The sequence below is a fragment of the Centruroides vittatus genome, unplaced genomic scaffold (genome assembly GCF_030686945.1).
Source record: "Centruroides vittatus isolate TY-2023 unplaced genomic scaffold, ASM3068694v2 contig_970, whole genome shotgun sequence".
NCBI classification, from domain to species: Eukaryota; Metazoa; Arthropoda; class Arachnida; order Scorpiones; family Buthidae; genus Centruroides; species Centruroides vittatus.
Window position 1 is genome coordinate 1,138,665 of NW_027122643.1, and position 20,871 is coordinate 1,159,535.

A 20,871-nucleotide genomic window follows, 5' to 3' on the forward strand; every position below is an offset into this window, starting at 1 on the left:
ACTCGAATATGTCATCTTGTCTTTACATCAATCATGTACAACCGACCATTGTGCTCAATATGCCACAACTAAAGCCAAATGTATCTGCAGTAATGCATTTTTCACCGTTTATTGTAATTCAGTTAACGTGGCCAACAAATGTCATAGATATTTTTTTTTCTTATAAATCATTATTAATTAGAAGATCTTCAGGAGTTAAAATAAACGTGAAAGCAATAATTATTTTGTATAAGAGAATCTTTAAGTAGATTGGAGCTTACCTTTTTCTTGTACAAATTGAAAATAATACGAATCTTCTATGCAAATCGTCAGATGTTATCATTATCGGTCAAATTTCTGAAAGATATTTCAAGATATTGAAATTTTCTGGATATTTTTTGACTAGTTTGGTCGGTCATGACGCCAATCATTGACTCAAGTTTCAATTCTGGTTTTGTCACCTGATACCAATCTGTTAGTAGTGGCATCTGATTATTAAAGGCAGAAGAATCCAACATTTCAAACACTCTCATTTCACATACAATGAATTTGAAGGAACTGCTATGTCATTTGTCATTCTATAGTGTCTCGTTCTGGTTATGCCATTATTTCGTACAATAAAAAGCTAACAATAATAAAAAAAAAATTCTAAATTCTTTCTGCTGCTTAGCTATTTATATTATAGGCACTGTCATGTTTCGAAATCTTCGAAATTTGTAGCTAGCCCTGCTGTGTATGCATTTGTATGCGGTTAGAATATAAATTTTGCTATAAATTTTGTTATAACTTAAAAGTATAAGCTAACAAATTTCAGTGAGAGATTGTGTAGAATCTCACTGGACCATCAAAATTCTCTAGGGTTGTTTCGAACAGTGGTTGCATACTCTGTCATTATGAAACAGAAGAGAGAATATATTAGATGATAATTTGATGCTAATATGAAAACTCTAGTGTATATACATAATATATTATTTATAACTCGATAATAATACAATTAAGTGAATCTGGGAACCAGAAATTCGAGATAGAAGTAAAAAGAAGAGAAGAGATAAACTGAACTGGAACATTACGAAGCATAAATGTACAGAAATTATAAAATTGTGCTATGATGATATGATTACATATATGCTTAAAATTGCTATAAATTTATTAAATTTATATGATTTAATGAAAATAATATATTAAACAGTCGATTTGTTTATCGTCATTATTTGTAAATATAAGATTTGTACTCTTATTATGGTTGTTTACACAATAGTTTACAGGGTGATCAAGAAGTTACTGTTCACTTATATTACAATATACGTGCACGACACATTATATTACGGTATTATTATTTATACCGTATGATATTTCATTTTAAAGGGATTAAATCCTATATATTCTATCATAAAAACAAAATTATTTATGTAAATAATCAGCCATTTGAAGATTAAAAAAATGTAAATATTTAAATAAAATAACCATAAAATATTGAAGTTAACACACTCATGAAAATTCGTAAAAGTATGTTATTTTATAAAATATAAAATAGAATAAATCTTTATTTTGCTATTTTTTATTTTATAAAATATTCAAAAAACTCATTAAATTTAAGCGAAATAAGAGTAACTTCAATACGAAATTTTACTTTCTTTCAAGGAGAAAAAATAATAATAATAAAAAATAAATCTTCTTGTAAAAAAACAAAAAAAAAAGATTTATTATAAAACTAGAAAATGCGTGTAATAGAATCAAGTTTCCTGTTTATTACAATAACATTTTAATTTATTTTTTAATATAATAAAATATAATATAATTTTTTTTAATTTATACTTTTTAGCAACTGTAACGTTATCTTGAAAATATAATTTCATAGGATTTATTAATTTTGTAAAGAACTTCACTAACTTCAAAGTTCAAGGGAACCAACTATTTTATATATAAATATCACTAAGTTTACATTAGTAGTGTAATGAATTTCTTTAAGTTAAAAAAATATTTATATTAATTGTATAATAATTTATGAATGAGTCGACATTATTAGTAAATAGTGTAATTTAAATTAATGAATTTAGGATAGAAATTAATTTCTACGCTCTACCATTATTTTTGCAATATATAAACGAATTAATTTATGTGACAGTTATTTTATTAAAGCTAAGAAATTCGATCGAATTCTAAGTAAACTTAACTTCTCTACTTTATAAACATTCGATTTTCTAAAAATCAATTAATGTACTTTTTAACTTAATTAAAATATATTTAAAATATAAAATATTTACTTTGCGTGTTTTATAAATAAATAAAAATGCGTCCAAAGTTTTATTTAAAAAAAATAAAATAATAAAAAAACATTCCTACAAAAAATAATTTTAAAGTGCTTTTTTGAGTAAATAAAATGCCAAGTTTTATATATTATATAAATTTATATATATAAAAAAATTCTTATCAAAAGAAATCGTAATATATTGTTTATATATCCATTTAGTTTTCTTTTTGTTATGAAAAAATAAAAGTTTAGAAAAATTTATCTTATTTAAAATAAAATAATCCTTCATATAAAGATTATCGATAGGATATCCTTTTAAAAATATAGGCTATGTACTTTTCTCGAAATTATGGTAAAGAAAAATAAAAGATTTTCTTGAAATCTGTTTAGGAATAACGAATTTTGAATTACTTTCCAAATATAGACTAAAAAAGCAGTAAAAATGATATTTTGTTTATAGTAAAAGAATTTCGCTTTGTCATTTGAATTCGAGTTATTTCGATAATATATTGGAAATTTTTGGAAAGGATAAAAGGCGAAATTTCCTAAATCGAATTTCTTTCAGATAACTTCCATGTTATACAATTCTGTACCTAAAGAAATATATTGGATTTGGAAAAACTTCCAGGTAATAATTTTTCAACAAACTTTAAAAAAAAACGGATATTAATAAATATGAAAAATGTTTAATGGTTTGATTTTTAATCCTTGGCCTACTTTCAAAATTTTGACCTATATCGTTATTGAAGGTTTGTCTTTTTAAATAGATTACATGATAAATGTCATTGTGACATATCCAAACTGAAAGACTCAAGTTTTTGCCAAATTTTTAATCGAAGAAAAATGTTTTCAAAAGAATTGGTAAGAAAATCTCTTTTCAAAGTTTCTTTAATTGTCGACGTAGCTATCTTAATAGCATTTTTTAAAATGGGTTCCTTCTGTCTTCATAAAAGTTTATAAAATAGAACCCGTTATTGTTAAATTCTTTATTTTGTAACTGTTAAGGTATAGAAATGCGACTTCTTATTTTTATCCAGTGAAGTGAACTGTTCGCATTGTCGTGCATTTTAAATTAAATGCTACCCTTTTTCCATTAAAAGATAAAGGGAATTATAAGTACAGAAGCAGAAAATCTGCTCCTAGCTGAATTAGAGAATACTTTTTTATAGCTCATCCAAGCTAAAATCTTACCCTAGTGCAATTTTCTGTGCCTTGTTACGACTTTTCTCTATTCTACCAAATAAACCTTATATATTTTACACTTTATCGAGGAACATTTAGCGTTTGATCTTAGCAGAGCGATAAAAAACCAAATATATTTATGTCTTCTATTATTTATTCCAAACGTATATTCTCATAAATCTGACTTCGCTTAGATGCTTCTCAAAACTATGAAACTTTATGGACAACCCTATTTCTCTCCTTTTTCGAAACGTAGATTTTTTTTTCTTAAGTTCTTGACAGGAATCCAAGTTGGCATCGAAAGCAATGACCAAAAGCGCTATATTTTTCTTTATCGAGTTTTTCAGATGGATAACCTTTCAGTTAAAACAATACCGAGTTTATCTATACTGTTCTTTTACAGACTTTATTCTTTTTAGCTACGATGTCAGATGCACCTGTACAGCGTCCAGACATAGTAGAGAGCATGCTTTTATAAAAATACATTCTGACAGTTAGCAGCTGGAATATTTTTTAGTTATTTCTATATTGAACTGGATGCGTACCTTCCTTTTTTATTCCACTCCAAGCTTTGACAGATAGGTGTTAGTCTATTTCACTGTAAGACGACTATTGAAGTCATAAATTATCAGTTCATATTATTTTACGCTTTCATTTTTGATAGATTTTAAAATTTATCCAAAGCAATATCGCCATTCCGCGTTGTCAAAAATGACATATTGAGATAGAACTGACAATTTGATTTTTGTTCTTTTACTACTCAATGTAGAAAATGTGTAAAAAAAAGGAATGTTAACAGTAGTTGAAAATAGCATGTTCTATTGTCTACACTAATGTAATCATTTCTAATAATCTGTTCGATTTTTAAAAATAATATTACTGCCATTATTTCTTTGTCAGGCTGTCTTAACTTTTTTTACTTTTCTATCTTTGTTTTTGATCGATGCGAAAACGGTTTCCTGGAAATTCTTTGTCTTTTTATGATTCAAATAGATTTACGGATAATTTGGCCTCAGTTATGCAAATCATTATTTAACTTTAAAGGTAACCATCAAAGTAGAATCGTTTGATATTTTATTCTATTTAATCGATATCGAATTTTACTTCACTTTGTCGAGAAATCAAAAAGACTGAATTCCATTTTAACAAGAAATATCGAAAAATATATCTTCATAAATGTAACTTGTGACTAAAAATTAGTTTAAGAAACTATTTTTTTTAAACTAAAGTTTCTCGCCAAGTTTCTTAGTCAGATTTATTTAAAATATGATAATTTATTACATTTTTTCCCCTCTTCCAGTCATTAATATTGATGCTTAAACTTGTTTGTTTATTTTGAAATATAAATTCTAATTCCTTCATGTTTGACTGATACTCCTACTTAAATTGTTTGGCCGCTTAACATGGGAATTAACAGTTAAGCAACGTGACAAGAGTTCAACCTTTACCAGCTCATTGCCAAATATTTGAATTCCTCGTTCCTGACATCTCCAAAATGTTTATTTTGAAAACTTACAATTTATATTATGGGAAAAGGAGGATTAAATGTAGATGTGCATAATTCTCTAGTACTGATTTATGTATCGATATTATAATAAAAATAATTGGATGTTCAATTTTATTCGAATCAGCAGTAACGTATCTCGAGAAAATTAACACTTCAGATTAATGATAAAATATGGCTTTGGATTAAGAGTAATTTAATTTTTACGTACCAGCACGGTGTGGAAATATTCGAAATTTATATTTTAACATGTGCCTGTTGACGTATTTATATCACTAACTTGACATATATCATCCTAAAATATACAATTTACTGTACAGTACATATATCATTCTAAAATATATATTAGTGTAGATTGCATTTTGAATATAAAATATTCATTTTTCTATATTTATGAATAAATTTTAATAACTTAAAGCTATATATGTAGCTTTTTCTTCTTCGCACGTCTCTGATATTCCATCTTGTTTAGTGTCATGGCCTTTAAATAGAGGCTTAGATGTGCAATCGTCATGTAAATATTTATTTAGATGCTTAATCTTTACCGAAAGATTTATGATCCTTATTTATAAATATAAAATCCATGTAAATAAGTGTAATCCTTTATTATAAATTTTAAAATTTCCACATAGGTAAGCTCACGCTTTAAATACGGTTACGAAGTTTTCTTTTATCTATGAATTAATTTTACAATTATAATTTTTTTTAAAATATACACAAATTCGTTTATATATAAATAAATAAATAAGTTTAAATTTAAATTTATAAATATTTAAAACTGATATTTAAATTTTCGAACATAAAACGAAGAAAATGCAAATTAATAATTTAGATTACGAAAATTAAATTTATTATAAAATTAAATTTAAATATTTATAATTTTAATTCCTTTCTGTAAATTTATTCATTTATTTATTTTCCTGAGTATACGATAAGATGTTCTTAATAAAAATTTATTGTGCTATATTTTTAAATTGAAAATTTCCAAGAAGCTAAAGTGTCTATGCATTAAAATCCCTATTATATCTTTGGTGATCCGGTAGAAAGGTAAAATACTACTGGATCGAAATTTATTGTGTAATTTCCTAGAAGCTTACGCTGAGTCTATCTTCGTAATCTAGCCCATTAATATTTGAGACATTTTCCGATTCAGTTGGATTATCAGAAGGTATAAAATATATTTAAAAAATCAAAAATAATCATCATAATAAAAAGGAAAAACTATAACCGATAATACTTAAAGAAGAATTATATCAGTAAACGTTGAAATTATTGAATTCAATTTATGAGGTATTATCGAGATTTTTATGTTTTCGCTTGTAGATATTGTTATAAGATACATTGTATTTCCGCTCAATAAATAACGATTTTGTTATTTTCAGGAAACACACATAAAAAAAATAATAATAACAATTTTAACATTTTTCATTCGTTTAGATAATATCGACATTTGTGAACATTTTTAAACGATAATAATTTGTATGCTACAAAAGAAAAAAATAATAAAATATAGCAAATAAACTCTTATGACAAATCACATCCAATTCACGTTGTCTGATGTGAAAAGTATTTGATCGTTAGAAACGTGCAAAATCGAGAATTTAAAGCCTTCGAAATGACATTTTTTAAAAATATATTTACGTGATTCGAACAATATTTTATCATTCTTATATTTTAAATTTAACAAAAATCATAAATATATATATATATAAGTTATATATTTGAATCGACGAATTTTATCTTCAAGAAGAATTTTTTATCTTCTTTTTTTACATTATCAAAATTTGCATTCACTACATTACAATTCAATTCAAATTAAGATCGACGTTGCAATTAGTTTTATTTTTGTCACCCTTTAACAATTCATTGTTACATCAATTCACTTCAGGAAACTTTTTTACTCGCTTTACTAATTATGTTTGAATTTTTAAAAAAACTATAATGTAATTCTTTGATTTTTAGCATTAATTTAAAGCGTTTTCTTAACTTTTAATGGATAATACATTCAATAATATATTATCTAAAAGTTAGAAATATTTAATAATTGATTAAAAACATTTCTAAAGTTGTAATTTAGTAATTTTCCATGAATTAGATGCAATTTACATTCAATACGTAGAAAATTAAATATTTTTTTAGTATCAAGATTAATTATTAAATTGTAAAATTATTTTCGTAATTTATTCTCGATGTTTAAAATAATTATTATATTCTATGACAATAATTTATTAATTTCTATAGGCCTACACTTAATAAGCCGTATACATATATGTATGTTTGATTTACTATGTAAGTGTTTGTTACTAAATTATTTATACTACTATCGTGACTGCGTATATGGGATTTAATAATATGTATATACTAAATATACTTATATTAATATATTATTTTATACAACATTAAACTGTAAATATAACAGAACTTTAATAAATGTTATATTGCGATTAGCTAAATATACGTAATGTTTATCAATAAATTTTGATTGACGGTAAGATGTCTGGAGGTTAAATGGCAGAAAATTTGATTAAAGTAACCGATAATGGAATAAGTTAGTTATCCAGAATTTCTTAACAAATATTTATCATGTGAATTATGAAAGCAAATGAAGAGAAAAAGTATTTGTCTGGTTGCATGTATGGATTCGGTTAAAAATAACTGTAGCGATAGCTATTCGACTTTGAATTAAACCTAAAGGCCTGATAGTATTCTACATAAAATAATTTTAATTAAAACTTATACGCCATGAGTGATTCAAAATTTCTAGTCTCTTAAGCTCGTAATTGGTAAATAAGAATTTGCATTCCATAAATTAATATGTAGAAGAGCATTCTTGTGGAGAACCATAAAATAATTTATTACTGTTAGTAGCAAACCACTGATTAGTAGTTCCTATCGACTCAAGTTACCATCATTCTTCTTGACATCAATAACGATTGAAAATTGATGCTGGAATTGGCAAGATAATATATTTCATATTAATTATAAATGCTTCATTTTTAAATTAAACAAATTTTTATTATTAAAAAAATTCTTTATATAAATCAATGTAAGCGATATTTAATAGCTGCTTAGAATATACACCTTTATAAGAAAATTTGTCTCTATTGAATAATGAACTTTCTCAGATTTACAGAATTTTAAAGCGATTTCTACTAATATATATAACAATAATAAATAATTATTTATGAAGGTTGAAAGTAGAAATAATTATACATAAAATTCTATTAGTAATAAATTCTCTAGATATAAAATTAAAGGAAAAAAAACTAGGATGTATTTTATTACAAGTGGAAGCATTAATTATATTGGATAAAAAATGACATCAGGGAAAAGTATTTTTGCTGAATATCACTTTCATTGATAATAAATTGCGAAGAAAGTAATAAATGTCTATCCATAAAAATCGATTAAAATAAATTTTCGGGGTGTGAAATACTTAAAGTCATATCTGTTCAAGTTTTAACGTCAAGCTAGATTTGCAAACAGCCTGCTTAGTAAGTATAATTAATTCTGACAAGCTGTGAGAAGATTTGTTCTCACGCAAAGAATCTCTTTGCCTCATTCAACGGATATTTATTTTTTTAATATACTATAAACTTTAATATGCTTATAATTTGACAGTTAAATTAAATTTATTTATAATTTTATCATGTAAAATATAAGATAGTTTTCCACTCTATCTCACTTAAAAATTAGATATTAAAACTTAAAATATTTAAATATGAATAAATTCTCTTATTTGCATTTTATAATAAAAGTTATGTAAAATGTCTGTTTACTTTATTTATTACAAAAGATATTTTATTTTCAAAATTGTTTAATGTAGTTGAATACACTTATAAATATACAAACGAGTCAATAATGTTACACTCATCTTAGAATATTTCTTTTTGAAAATTTCTGTAAACAACAGAAAAGTGGATACAACTTAATATTATTTAAAATAAAATAAAAAATGTTGATTTTATGTTTTTCTTGGAATTGCATAAACAAGAGATATTTATCGGTTGGGTTTTGTTTTCCTGATAAATTTTTCAATGCTTTTATTATGGTCATATAAGAAAAATCAACGTATGGCTTTTTGCCAACCAAATCGTTAAAATGCATATTTCATAACTTTATACGATGGTTACATAAATATTAAACTTGAATACAGTTCAAGTAACACAAATTAAAGCGGTTAAAACGTCTGTAAACTTAAATTTTACATTTGATAAATTTGTAGCAACTACAATAAAGTTATATGTAGTTTAAAAATAAATTTAAAAAAAAAATTATTTTTGAAAGTTATATAACATTACTGAAATTTAATGAGGAAATTTCCGCATATTCGCATTATTAAATTCTTGATACAGATGTAAGTCAATCGACGGAGTCAGCAAAACATAATTAGATAAATGCAATTGATTACGGAGTTATTCAATTTAATTAACTCGAAATTTATATTTTAAGTTATTGAAATGAAAAAGGTGGTCTTATCGTTGAAATTCCACAGATGCGTTTATTAATTATCGCTAAACATAAACTGAAGCGCGCTTACAAATTTCTACAATTACTTTAGGGTTTCTGCTTTAGATACATCTACGTTAGAAATATTTTTAAAATAATATATTTTAATCTTTATACGTTAATAAGAGTAGATTTGAATAAATCTTATTTCGGTATTAATTATAGAGAATGGTGTGTGAGTCATATTGTTCTGTTCTGCTGTCAGTTGTTTTGATGAATGATTTTACTGTCATCTCAAGCTAAGATTCTCTTCCAATGTTATATCATTTGTAGTGCAGTGAGAGCTTCCTCTTGGACTGCTGACAAACACACTCAATAATATTAGTGATAGATCAGAAGAGAATTTTTACTCTTTTCCTTTAATTATTCTCTGTGATAATCCTTTAATAAAAATTAAATGAGGGGATATTTTTTTCATACACTTATAAAAACAAGCATGTACTTTTATTTGTAGCTAAGTAATATAAAATTTATAGGTGTCTTTTTCATATCAATTTTTAATATTTTTTAGTCGTGAACCAACAATATATGGTAGAGGTTTATGACGAATATGCTATTGCCGGAACTACAGCAGTTCTGAGATGTCATATACCAGGGTTTGTGGAAAATTATGTTACAGTCACTTCGTGGATGGAGGAACCGACATCAAATGTTATCCAGCCGTCAAGTGCTCTTGGTAGGTGATAAAAATATAATTAATAGCTGTTTTCCTTATATATATATAACTAAGTTATATAATACATTTTTCATGAAAGAGTTTACATATTAATATAATTATATTGGTTTGTGTAATCTTGCTTCGTTCAGATATTTCTATATATGAATCACATTTATTGATTTAAAAAATTATATTTGATTAAAATATTAAACTTTATGTAAAAAAATCAATGTTACAATTTATGATGTTATTCAAAAAATAGTAAAAATTGTTCACTATAGAATTCATGCACAATGAGAAAATAAATTATTTACGCTGATGATGATGATAATAATAAAGAAAACAACTTCTTCAGTAATTTAATAAGAAAAAAAATAATAAAGAAAAACTCTCATTGTTGACCATTCTCAGCGATAAAAAAATTTCTAGCTTAAATAATAAAATTATCTTTAGAATTAAATCCTTTTTACAACAATAATATTAAGTAATAATTATACTTTTATCGATTTATAATTTCTTATTATACGAAATTACAAATCAATAAACAAATAATTCTATGCTGTTATATAAATTAATAAATTTTTAATTATCTGAAGATTAATAACTAAATTAATATTTTTATTAGCTTTTTTTAAAATTAAAGTTTCTAAAGAACGATATTTTATATATTTAGAAACTAATTATTTTAAAAATTTAATTATAATATTAATTCAAGTATTATCATTTTATTATATTTAACACCATATAATTTTTAATTTTCAGTTTAGGCTCACTACTATATTATTTTTCGTGAAACTTTAAGTTAAAAAATTTTATAGGCTTGTAAAGTCACGAAATTTTATTTTAATCCGTATAAAATTTAATAAAGTATATATATTTTAGGCTATTTTAACATGTATACAACATATATTTCACGAAAATTTTCCAATATAGAAATTTTCTTACAAGTTAGTTATATATACGGATGTTCTCTAACATAAACGGCCACCATACCAAAAATGAAGTTCCTTGTTATTGCATTCCTTATTGTGTGAAGACTTAACAGTATTGAGCAATATCCTGTAGGAATGCTTTTCCTTTGAATTCAATAAAACATAAAATATAGCGAATCCTCTATAGCGATATTATCCTAAAGAAAAAAACTGGATAAAATTCATTGCATGCAAAATTTGAACAGGTTTAAACTCAAAATAGATTGCCTTTGATACATGTAATGATATCCATTTCTGCGAATTATCAAGAAGAAAATACAAGAAAAATAAAAAACAATTTTTTTATCATCTGGAGCTTCTTTGAAAATTTTGATAAAATTAAGTCATTTACCCATGCGATGAATGGGATGTATTTAAGGAGGAAATAGGAACTAGAATACAGAAGATCCTCAGATGACTCTTTGATAAAAAGCTCATCAAAAGGTATTACAGTTTAAGACTATACAAAAGAGTAATATGGTTGTCATTGAATAGATGGATTTCATCTCCGGAAGAGAAAATAGAAGAGTACTGGATGATTTAAGTGGCTACTTTCAATGTGATTCGTGGTTTGGAATGATTGCACTTGTGGGTAATAACCCGATGGTTTTAATGTATTCAGTTCTGATGTTCATCGATTGATGATCGAACGGTTGTATTTCGCGATATAACTCCAATTATATTCTGACAGTGACAAGTATTTTCATTCGCTTTTCGCTTTGATTAAATTTTAATAGAAATTGTGCAATCGTGCATATTAAATACCGAATTATTTATATTTGAAAATGCTATTTAATATTAGTTTCGGCGCTGATATTTTTCATTAATTATATATACAAACAGAGTTAAAGTTAATATTTGGATCCCTGTTTATTAACCGAACCGTTAAATGTCAATTAAACTACATTGGAGACGTCAGTTTTTTTTAAAAAAATATAAATAATTGGAAAATCGAGTTTTGCAATGCGTATATTATTTTAATTATGATTGATACTAATTATAATCTTTAACAAAATTTTTCTCTTTTGTCATTTTTTCTTCGAATTAAACTTTCTCTTTAAAAAAAAATTCTGAAATTTTTCCTTCATTAGCGAATATCTAATTTTTAAAAGGTTTTTTCGTAGAATTTTAGTTTTCTTATACATAATTTTTAAAATTAATCTTCCAAGACAAAGGCAAATAGAAGAGAGAAAGCCATGAAGCTCGTTTAACTATATATTAATATAAACCAATAAAGATTGATCGATCAATTAAATTCTCAAATTATTCTTTAACTTTGTAATTTTTATATACATTAAAATGTTTTTTTTTCTATAAAAATTTTTTATAGCTTTTTCATTATTTAAATTTATTTAGCTAATGTTCTATCTTTCTGCGTAATGAATGAACTTTATTGCATATTTATCTTATACAATCTTTATGTGAGATGACATTAATCATTAATTACGAGAATAAAAACGATATAATAATTTGTAGCTGCAAACAGCAGAGAAAAATTTACAAAATTATTTAGTCTAGACTAATTTTATCCTTCGGGGTGTCTGTGCATTGTGAATGATTCATTTATTAAAAAAAGATGTGAATTAAAATATCTAGCCGGAATCTAGATTAATGAATTTCATGCTTCTATAGCTTTTTACGTATAGAATTTTATGTATAAGTGATGTAATTAATCATATTTAAACTATTAACCTACTGCATGACATAGGTAAATATCGCTTATTGCTTTACATAAAAATCTAGAAAAGATGAGGATACGTTAGATAAAGAACTGTAAATATCCACTAGTTTTCTCTATATACACGGCAAAATACTGATTTAGTGATATTAAAATTTTAGATTCAGTAAAGTAATTGTTTCTTTTTAAGATTTATTCATTAATCAATCCACCTCTTATTCGTTTGACACGTAATCGAAAGAAAGATTGCCAACCAGACAATTTAACATCAAGCAATAAATATTGAGCATAATCGATGATTTCACCTTATTTAATGGTTAATAAAACATTATATCATTAATATGGAAGTATTGACCCAAAGTTCTAAATTTATAAATTGTTGTTCAGGATTGTTATTATTTTTTCATTTATTTTTCCTTCTAATCTTCCTAAACAAAATGACAAAGGAAAATGACTTTGTTTTTATTTTATTTAGTAAATTTTAAGTTGAAAGTTTATTGAACAATCTTTATTATCAGTAAAACATCTGGATGATTTCTGAAATTTTTTATTTATGAATTCTTTCTATGGATTCATTAACTTATTTCGAGTTGTTTTTGTTTTCTTTTCGTAAATATAGTATTTTTTACTGTAGGTGGAAAATATCTGACGTTTCCTTGGGGGACTTTGCATATCCGAAATGTTGAGGCCAACTACTCCTATAGGAACTACAAATGCCAGACAAGAAATAGATTGACTGGAGAAATAGTGAATAGTGCTACAACAGGAAGACTTATTGTAACAGGCGAGTACAAATTTTTCTTTCACTGGCAGCGGCTGTAGTTTATTTTCCTCTATTCCATATCAATATCCTACGTGTGACATCGAAAGTTTACGATAAGTATCAATTTGTCATGTATTTTTCTAACTTTGTTATAATGATAAAAATCCTATTCCACTCGAAAATAATATATGATTATTTATTATAGCCATAAATTTATTAATTATTTTTCTAAATTCAATTTTCAAAGCCAAAATTAAGTAACCTTAGAGACCTATTTAATAAATTTACTGATAAAACAAGTGATAAATGTAAAATTTTATCTTTACATCGTAAATGAAAGTTCTTATTATCTAATAAAATAGCGTAAAAATTATTATAATTAATTATAATTCCCACGTAGACGGATGATTTAAGTTAAATTTATTTAAAATCGCTACTAGAAAAATTATTAAAATGTTGATATCGCATCTTTATATATACTATCAATCATGTTGTAGAAAGTCTATTTTAATAAAACTTTTCACGTAAAAAATATTTATTTTGGAATTATTATAATCCCAAAAACGTGCAAGGATAAGAAATTCCGAAATTTATTATTATTTTTTTCTTCTATATCTAGTTACACACACTGCATTTTAACAAATTTGTTTTTAGTTTTTTCATTCATACAGTTGTAAAAGTAGGAGTTCCATAAAGTAATATTAAAATTTTTGTTGAATATTTAACTGTTTCCTACCGGAATTTTTGTATTTTAAACTGAGATTGTTCTAATACTTTACTATTTCAAGAATTGAAAAAAAAAAATACATAATGATATTTCCAGAAGGTCAGTTTGATTAAGGAATTAATGCTTGTTTGTATTAGAGTTCAAGAAAAGTATATTGTTAAAGTAGTAGTGGAATCTTTTATCTTATTAGCAACCGTAAGACTCGTAATTGGATGTTGTCTATCCCAGAAGTTAATACGTTTTAACGACATAAGATACTTATAACCATTTCGTTGCATCTTTATTAAACGGATCATGTAGTACGGGAGAACAAAATCCATTTAATTATTAATGTGCCATTTGTGAACTAAAACACCGTGAAAAATTTGATAATAGTAAATAGTAATACTTTTATTATATCTTTGATTATAAAAATCATTTATAATCCGCAATCGTGATTTTGTAATATAATAAAGTTACTTAAATCTTTCAAAAGCAATTGCATTTTAAAATATTTATAATGTCATCAAGTATCATTAAATTATAAGTATATATATAATTACTTTCATACAAAGAAATGGAGGTTTATTTAATAATTTTCATTCAAATTACATCATTTTCTTCTATTTTTAAACAAAGGATAAATTGATTTCCGGGTGTGTTTGCCGAAATGTATGCTAAATTTTATTTATGGTTTGTTTTAATTGTTGAATTGAATTAGGTTTCTTCAAAAATACTCTTCCTCTAAGATAATCCTAAAGCTAGAAATCTACTAAGCTGCAATCTTCCGGGCCAAATTACAGAAATAAAAAGCTTATTGATGACATGATTATCTAAAAGTGTTTCTTAAAAAATCCTTTACGGATTTCTACTGAATTTTGACCGGTAAACAAAAGAAAATCTTATTGGCTTTTGGATGAATGTTGCTTTTATATTTTAAATTGTTTGAAAAATAAAGAAAATGCAAACAAAATTAAAATGCCAATCACTTTTGAAAGATCTTATATAAATATTTATAACAGTAATATGATTAAATTAATATGTAAAATGATATCAAGAAAAACATTTTATGCAAATAAACTTAATATTTTTACTGACAGTTTTAATAATACAAAAGTATCAAATTTCGAAATAAAGTAATAATAATAAAATATTTTAATATTAAACCAACATTCTGAAATCAAAATTATAACGAATCTGTTACTGATATCAAAACAATAGATTTATGGAGAAAAATTTATTTCATAAGCAACTGGCAGTAATATCTATTTTCATGATGTAGATGATGCTAGATTTAAAATTCGAAATCAGTTTTTATAATGGAATTAGAAATCTTAAGTCATTTTATTCGACTTTATAAGTTATTAAAATAAACTTTTATAATATATAAAAAAGGAAAGACATATAGAATTTTACGTGACAAAACTATTTCATCTTTACACCATTTAAAACGTCTCGTGACACGATAAGATGATGAATTTCTGATTATTGTTAAATTTCTGATGACCTGTCTATCTGTTATCCCATATGGAACCATCAAAAACCTATCCATCTTCATTTAATGATTAGGTATGAGTTATATCTCTAGAAAACTTTTTAAATAGAGATTTTTTATGGAATTATCTAGAATTGGATAATGCGAAATATCAGTTTTTTAAATTGATTACTTTATCCTGAAAATAATCACATATTAATGAAAACGTTGACAACGTTTTATTTATAGATTATTTTTATGATTTTGATTTATCAAAGTAGATTAAGTTTAAAGAATTATTCGATAAGTTTTCTTAGTATAGTCCCTTTTCTTATCATCACATGACATACCATCCATTTATATCTTATCAATAAAAAAGGTGAAAACAATCTCTTCTGATAAAGAACTTTTTATTATTATCCTCTATAGAATTACTTTTTAAATGTTACAAAGTGTCTAGCAATTTTTATCCCTGCTACTAGTAACAATTTTTTATATAAATATATAACAATAATCATCACCATTATAATTATTTTCAGTAAACAGTGAGAAAATCCTCCAATTTATTTTTATACAATCTAGATTTTTTTTATTCTAGTGCATTTTATTGATTTTAGCCATCGGAAAGATTATAATCAGATTGGAAAGGTTATTCCTCATCCCCCCATCCAATTTCTCTCTTTTTTTCTTTGCATACTCTTTTTATGTGAAAACAGGAAGTGAAAAATTGACTAGTCTTTCAAAATCTGACTCCCAACGGTCAAGGGCTATTCACAGTTTGATAAATAATTTTTAGTGAAGGGGAAAAAATAACTTTAACGTTATTAAATTAACGAGAAAGATACATTATTATTTTTTTATGTGTAAGGTTGAGGTTATAGAATAGATTTTAATCTTTCACGTTTATAACGGGGTAGAAGGTTTAATAAAATAAATTTTTCATAACTGGATGTTTAAAAATTGAAGGGGGAGAAATGTTAAAAAAAAAATAACACATTAATTTAATCACTAACTTTCTTATACTATCTTACATTCAGTTATTTTTAAGTTAATTAATTTAGTCACATTTGAATAACGGAAATAAAAAACATAAATTATGTATCTTCCTTTTGTCTATTTTAATTAAATAAATAATAATTATATTTTTATAATATAAAATATTATATAGCAAAGTTTTTAAAGGGGAAACATTTTTTAGCTGATATTTTTACATAGAACTTTGCATAAAGTATGCAATTTTTACAAATTCCACACAGCTGTAAGAGTAATTCGATCTCAGTGTTCTGAATTTTTCTTTTATATCATTTATCATACAAAATGACAGAATTTGAAAAAGGTGTATATTTTCAATGTTTGCCTAAAGGACATAAACTTTGAATTCGACATTACTTCAAAAATAATAATAATAATATATATATATATACATTTCTTAGATTTATATATATATTTTAAAGCAGAAAGTTGGAAATAAATCTTACAAAAGTTCTAGTACAGAATTTAAATTTTTATCGTATGTCTTGATTAGTAATTTTTAGATTCTATTTATATTTTATTTTTTTATCAAACATTGAAAAAAAATATGAAAAGAAAAATAGTATGCAGAGAAAGAAAAGGTGGAAAAGATCAAATTTTGAAATCCCTCTAGACTGAAGTTATTGCCGTTATTTTCTATGTATATGTTATTATTTATATTAGGTTCTACAGGACATGCAAATGAAATATTACGGAAATTGTAGAGAAAATATGATATATAATTTGAGAAATAGCACACGCACTAATCTAATTTTACTCTTATTAAAGTTTAACATCACTTCCATAATAATTAGCTTTTAATTTTTGTATTCTATTTATGTATAGAAAATCAAATTTTATTCTGGTATCTACTAAAATATTTTATTATAGTTTATTTAAAAATCTCTTATAAAGAGTTTATTATATCCTTTATTAAATATTTTCCAAAATTCTATACATATATCCATAGGTGGAGGAGAGTGTTTTCTTTTTAATTTAATAAACTTTCACATGATAATTTTAATGGAGTTATAAAAGAATAAAAATTTTTATTAAAATACTTCAGATTTTAAAATTAAATAATTTAAATTTATTATAAAATGTCTTCATAAGGAAATTTTTTTTCCATTGCAGAAATTTTTAGATAATGATAAAGTCAAAATCACGCGTAAACTCAATTTTAGTTAATTTATTTAAATATCGAATGTATAAATTAAAAATTTGATATTTAAATAAATTATCTTCTCTTTATGATAATTTAATAATAATAATTTTATTCGAATAGCTTAATAGAAGATAAATTCATTACTTTGATGTTAAGTTTACTTTTACCTTTAACCCATACTAATTCAGTTAATAACAACAATGTTGTACTATAATTAAGTATTTATCGATTTAATATTTAAATTACATTCATACAAATGGTTATATATAAATATTATTTGCAATTATCTATTTTATATTTATTATAATAGTAAATGCATTAGAAATTTAAGTATTTGCATATCTTTATCTTCAATTAATGACCAGAGAAGTGTTACTGAATATACTAATAGGTATTTGCTTTGTACTATATTTACATGAATAAACTGATCCATCAGCACATTTTCTGAATTCCATTAACTTGAAAGTACTCTTAGTAGAATAAATTCTCTTTGAAAGCTTTTAGATGTTGCATTTGGCTACAGATAAATATTCTTGTCATTTATGCGCATTTTAATTATAAACTTGAACTTCGTATCGTTAGATGGGACTTTATGCTAAATTTGAACAAGATTTCCGTCGTATATCATTAATAGTGTCGGAAAATGATCTTGATGAGTACGTTTCTGTTAAGAGATTTTCAAAAATATGATGCTTAAAGTTTTAAAATGTATAAAACTTGCCATTTACCAATGAAAAATTCTAATTTAAGTTATAAAACTTGCTGAAATTGTCGCATTTATTTTATGTTTTCTAAAAGTTTTCTATGGAAAAAAAAAACAATTTTTATTGCTTTAACACCGAAGGTCTTGTAGTACGTATTTTAGTATAATCGTCTGCCATTTCTACTCAAATATTTTTCATGTTGGTTAATTTTATATTTATTTGTTGTTTGTTATTCATTCGAGAGTCAGACACAGAATAAATCGATAGCAAGCGTTTTAATTATAAATAGTAGCGCTTATATAGAAAATGTGAATAAAAATTACGTCATATATTATTCAGATAGTTGAAGATGTAATTTTCTATAATTGTTTTATTAAATTTTCGATAAAATTTATATTTTATGCCATCAGCAATAATCTTGACACGAAAATGAAGAAAAAAAATTATTATAGCTAATGAAATTTGATTATTAATTAATTTAGTATATTAATTAACTTAAAATAATTAACATAATACAATATTCAAGAAACTGCTATTTAAAAAGTATGAATATTTTATTACTAAAAATGTTATTAAGAATAAGAAAATATCTTATAAAAAACTTCCTTATTAAAATGAATAATTTTAAGTGCACCTTATTAGAAACAATGTTCCTATACTTCGGATGGTTTATAATATTTTAAATACATTTTTAAATATATAATTAAAAATGCGTAAGTAAAAGCTCTTAAATCATTTTTTCGACAAGTTAATATAATTCTTTGTTTATAATAAACATCATTATTAAGCCAAATGCAACTAAGAGTTTGATTTTAAATGAACTACTTACTTTAATTTACTATGAAATAATTTAATGTAGTTTTCAAAACTAACCTGGCCATGAAACTATAGAAAAAAGTTTTTATTATTCCAGCAAACACAAAGTAGTTTTAAATTGTTAAGTACAGTACAGTATGCGACAACGGCGGTGCTTCTTTCTAGATTTATACAGTAGATAAGTCGTCACATCCATCTAGAAATGCTGTAATTATCACTTTTGTCCTTTTGTAGTGCCATTTATATACTGTAAGTTAAGCGTGGCCGGGCATGCGATGATGTGACAAGTTGTGTTTATTGTCACGAAGCATTAACTCAACAGGGCATCCGTGACAACTTATCCCCATGGTTATTGTTTGCGCTTTGTTGAATTTTAATTGATGACAGACTGTTTCTAATGATAATAAATTATAATAATGTAAAAGAGGAAGAATTTAAAATATAACCTGAAGAACTCAATCATGATACAGTATATCTTTTTATATTTTCACACAAAAGAAATTTTTAACTGTGAGCATTAATTTTAATGATTTCTAAGAAAGTTTTCAGTCAACTCATTCAATATTTCGTTAAACAAATAAATACAATTCATTTATTTAACGAAAGACGAACTTATGTAATTTTTCTTTATTACTAAAACATAAAATATTGAATAAAAAAAAGTAAAAGAATAAATATCATATCAGAATAAACATTTTATTTATTCTTACAAAGTCAAATAAAAAGAAATCAATTTTTTAAATTGAAAAACATCGATTTTAATGAACTATAAAAATATAAAATAACTTATATATTTGTTTATATTAATTTCTTTAAAAAATAGACTTTTATTTTTTAAAAAAATTATAAATTTAAAGCTTGTGTGTCTACACTTATCCACGTATCAGTTATTTTTTTGAGAGTGAATAAATAAACTTGATATTATTTATTCTAAATTTAATTTATAATAATTTATTCCTATATATATTCATTATTATCTTTAAAATAAAAGCAGAGTTAATTGAACACAGTGTTACAAATATCGTAACATTTTTCAACAAAACAGAAGCAGTTAAAAGTGAGTTAACATACTTTCTACTTCTAACTTAATTAAGAACATCTTCTTTATTTCAATTAAAGTAACTGAAATAAATGGAAAAAGTAAATTTATAGAAAATTCTCTTATCCTGCAACATCTATTTACATATATACGGGCTTTTTTAAAAGGGTAACATGTTATGTTTTTATACTATTTAGAAAGGAAAGTAGAGATAAGTCAACAAGGATATTAAGATGTAATTAAATTGAAACTATGCTGCAATTATTTTTTCCGGTGACTAACAGTAATTTATTTTTCTGTACAACGTGGAATTCTTTTTATTCTCTATGGAAGAGTTTTAAAAAAATTTGGAAAAAGAAAATTAGGTTCTGTTTTAATGGTTGAAATTAATGTTACAAAAGGAAAGTCCATGGAGATATATAAAATATTTTTTAAAGTTTCATAATAAAGCGATAGCTAAG

At 24.3% G+C, this 20,871-nt stretch overlaps 1 protein-coding gene across 4 annotated transcripts in view; it reads left to right on the plus strand.

Moving 5' to 3' along the window:
• The window catches only part of LOC136985432 (cell adhesion molecule Dscam1-like), a 79,777-nt gene that overhangs the window by 4,215 nt on the left and 54,691 nt on the right, over positions 1-20,871 (plus strand). For all 4 annotated transcript variants that reach the window (XM_067282713.1, XM_067282714.1, XM_067282715.1 and 1 more), the window contains exons 3-4: positions 9,937-10,101; positions 13,367-13,516. In XM_067282713.1, the coding sequence (XP_067138814.1) occupies positions 9,937-10,101; positions 13,367-13,516 (315 nt within the window). The remainder of the gene's footprint in view (positions 1-9,936; positions 10,102-13,366; positions 13,517-20,871) is intronic.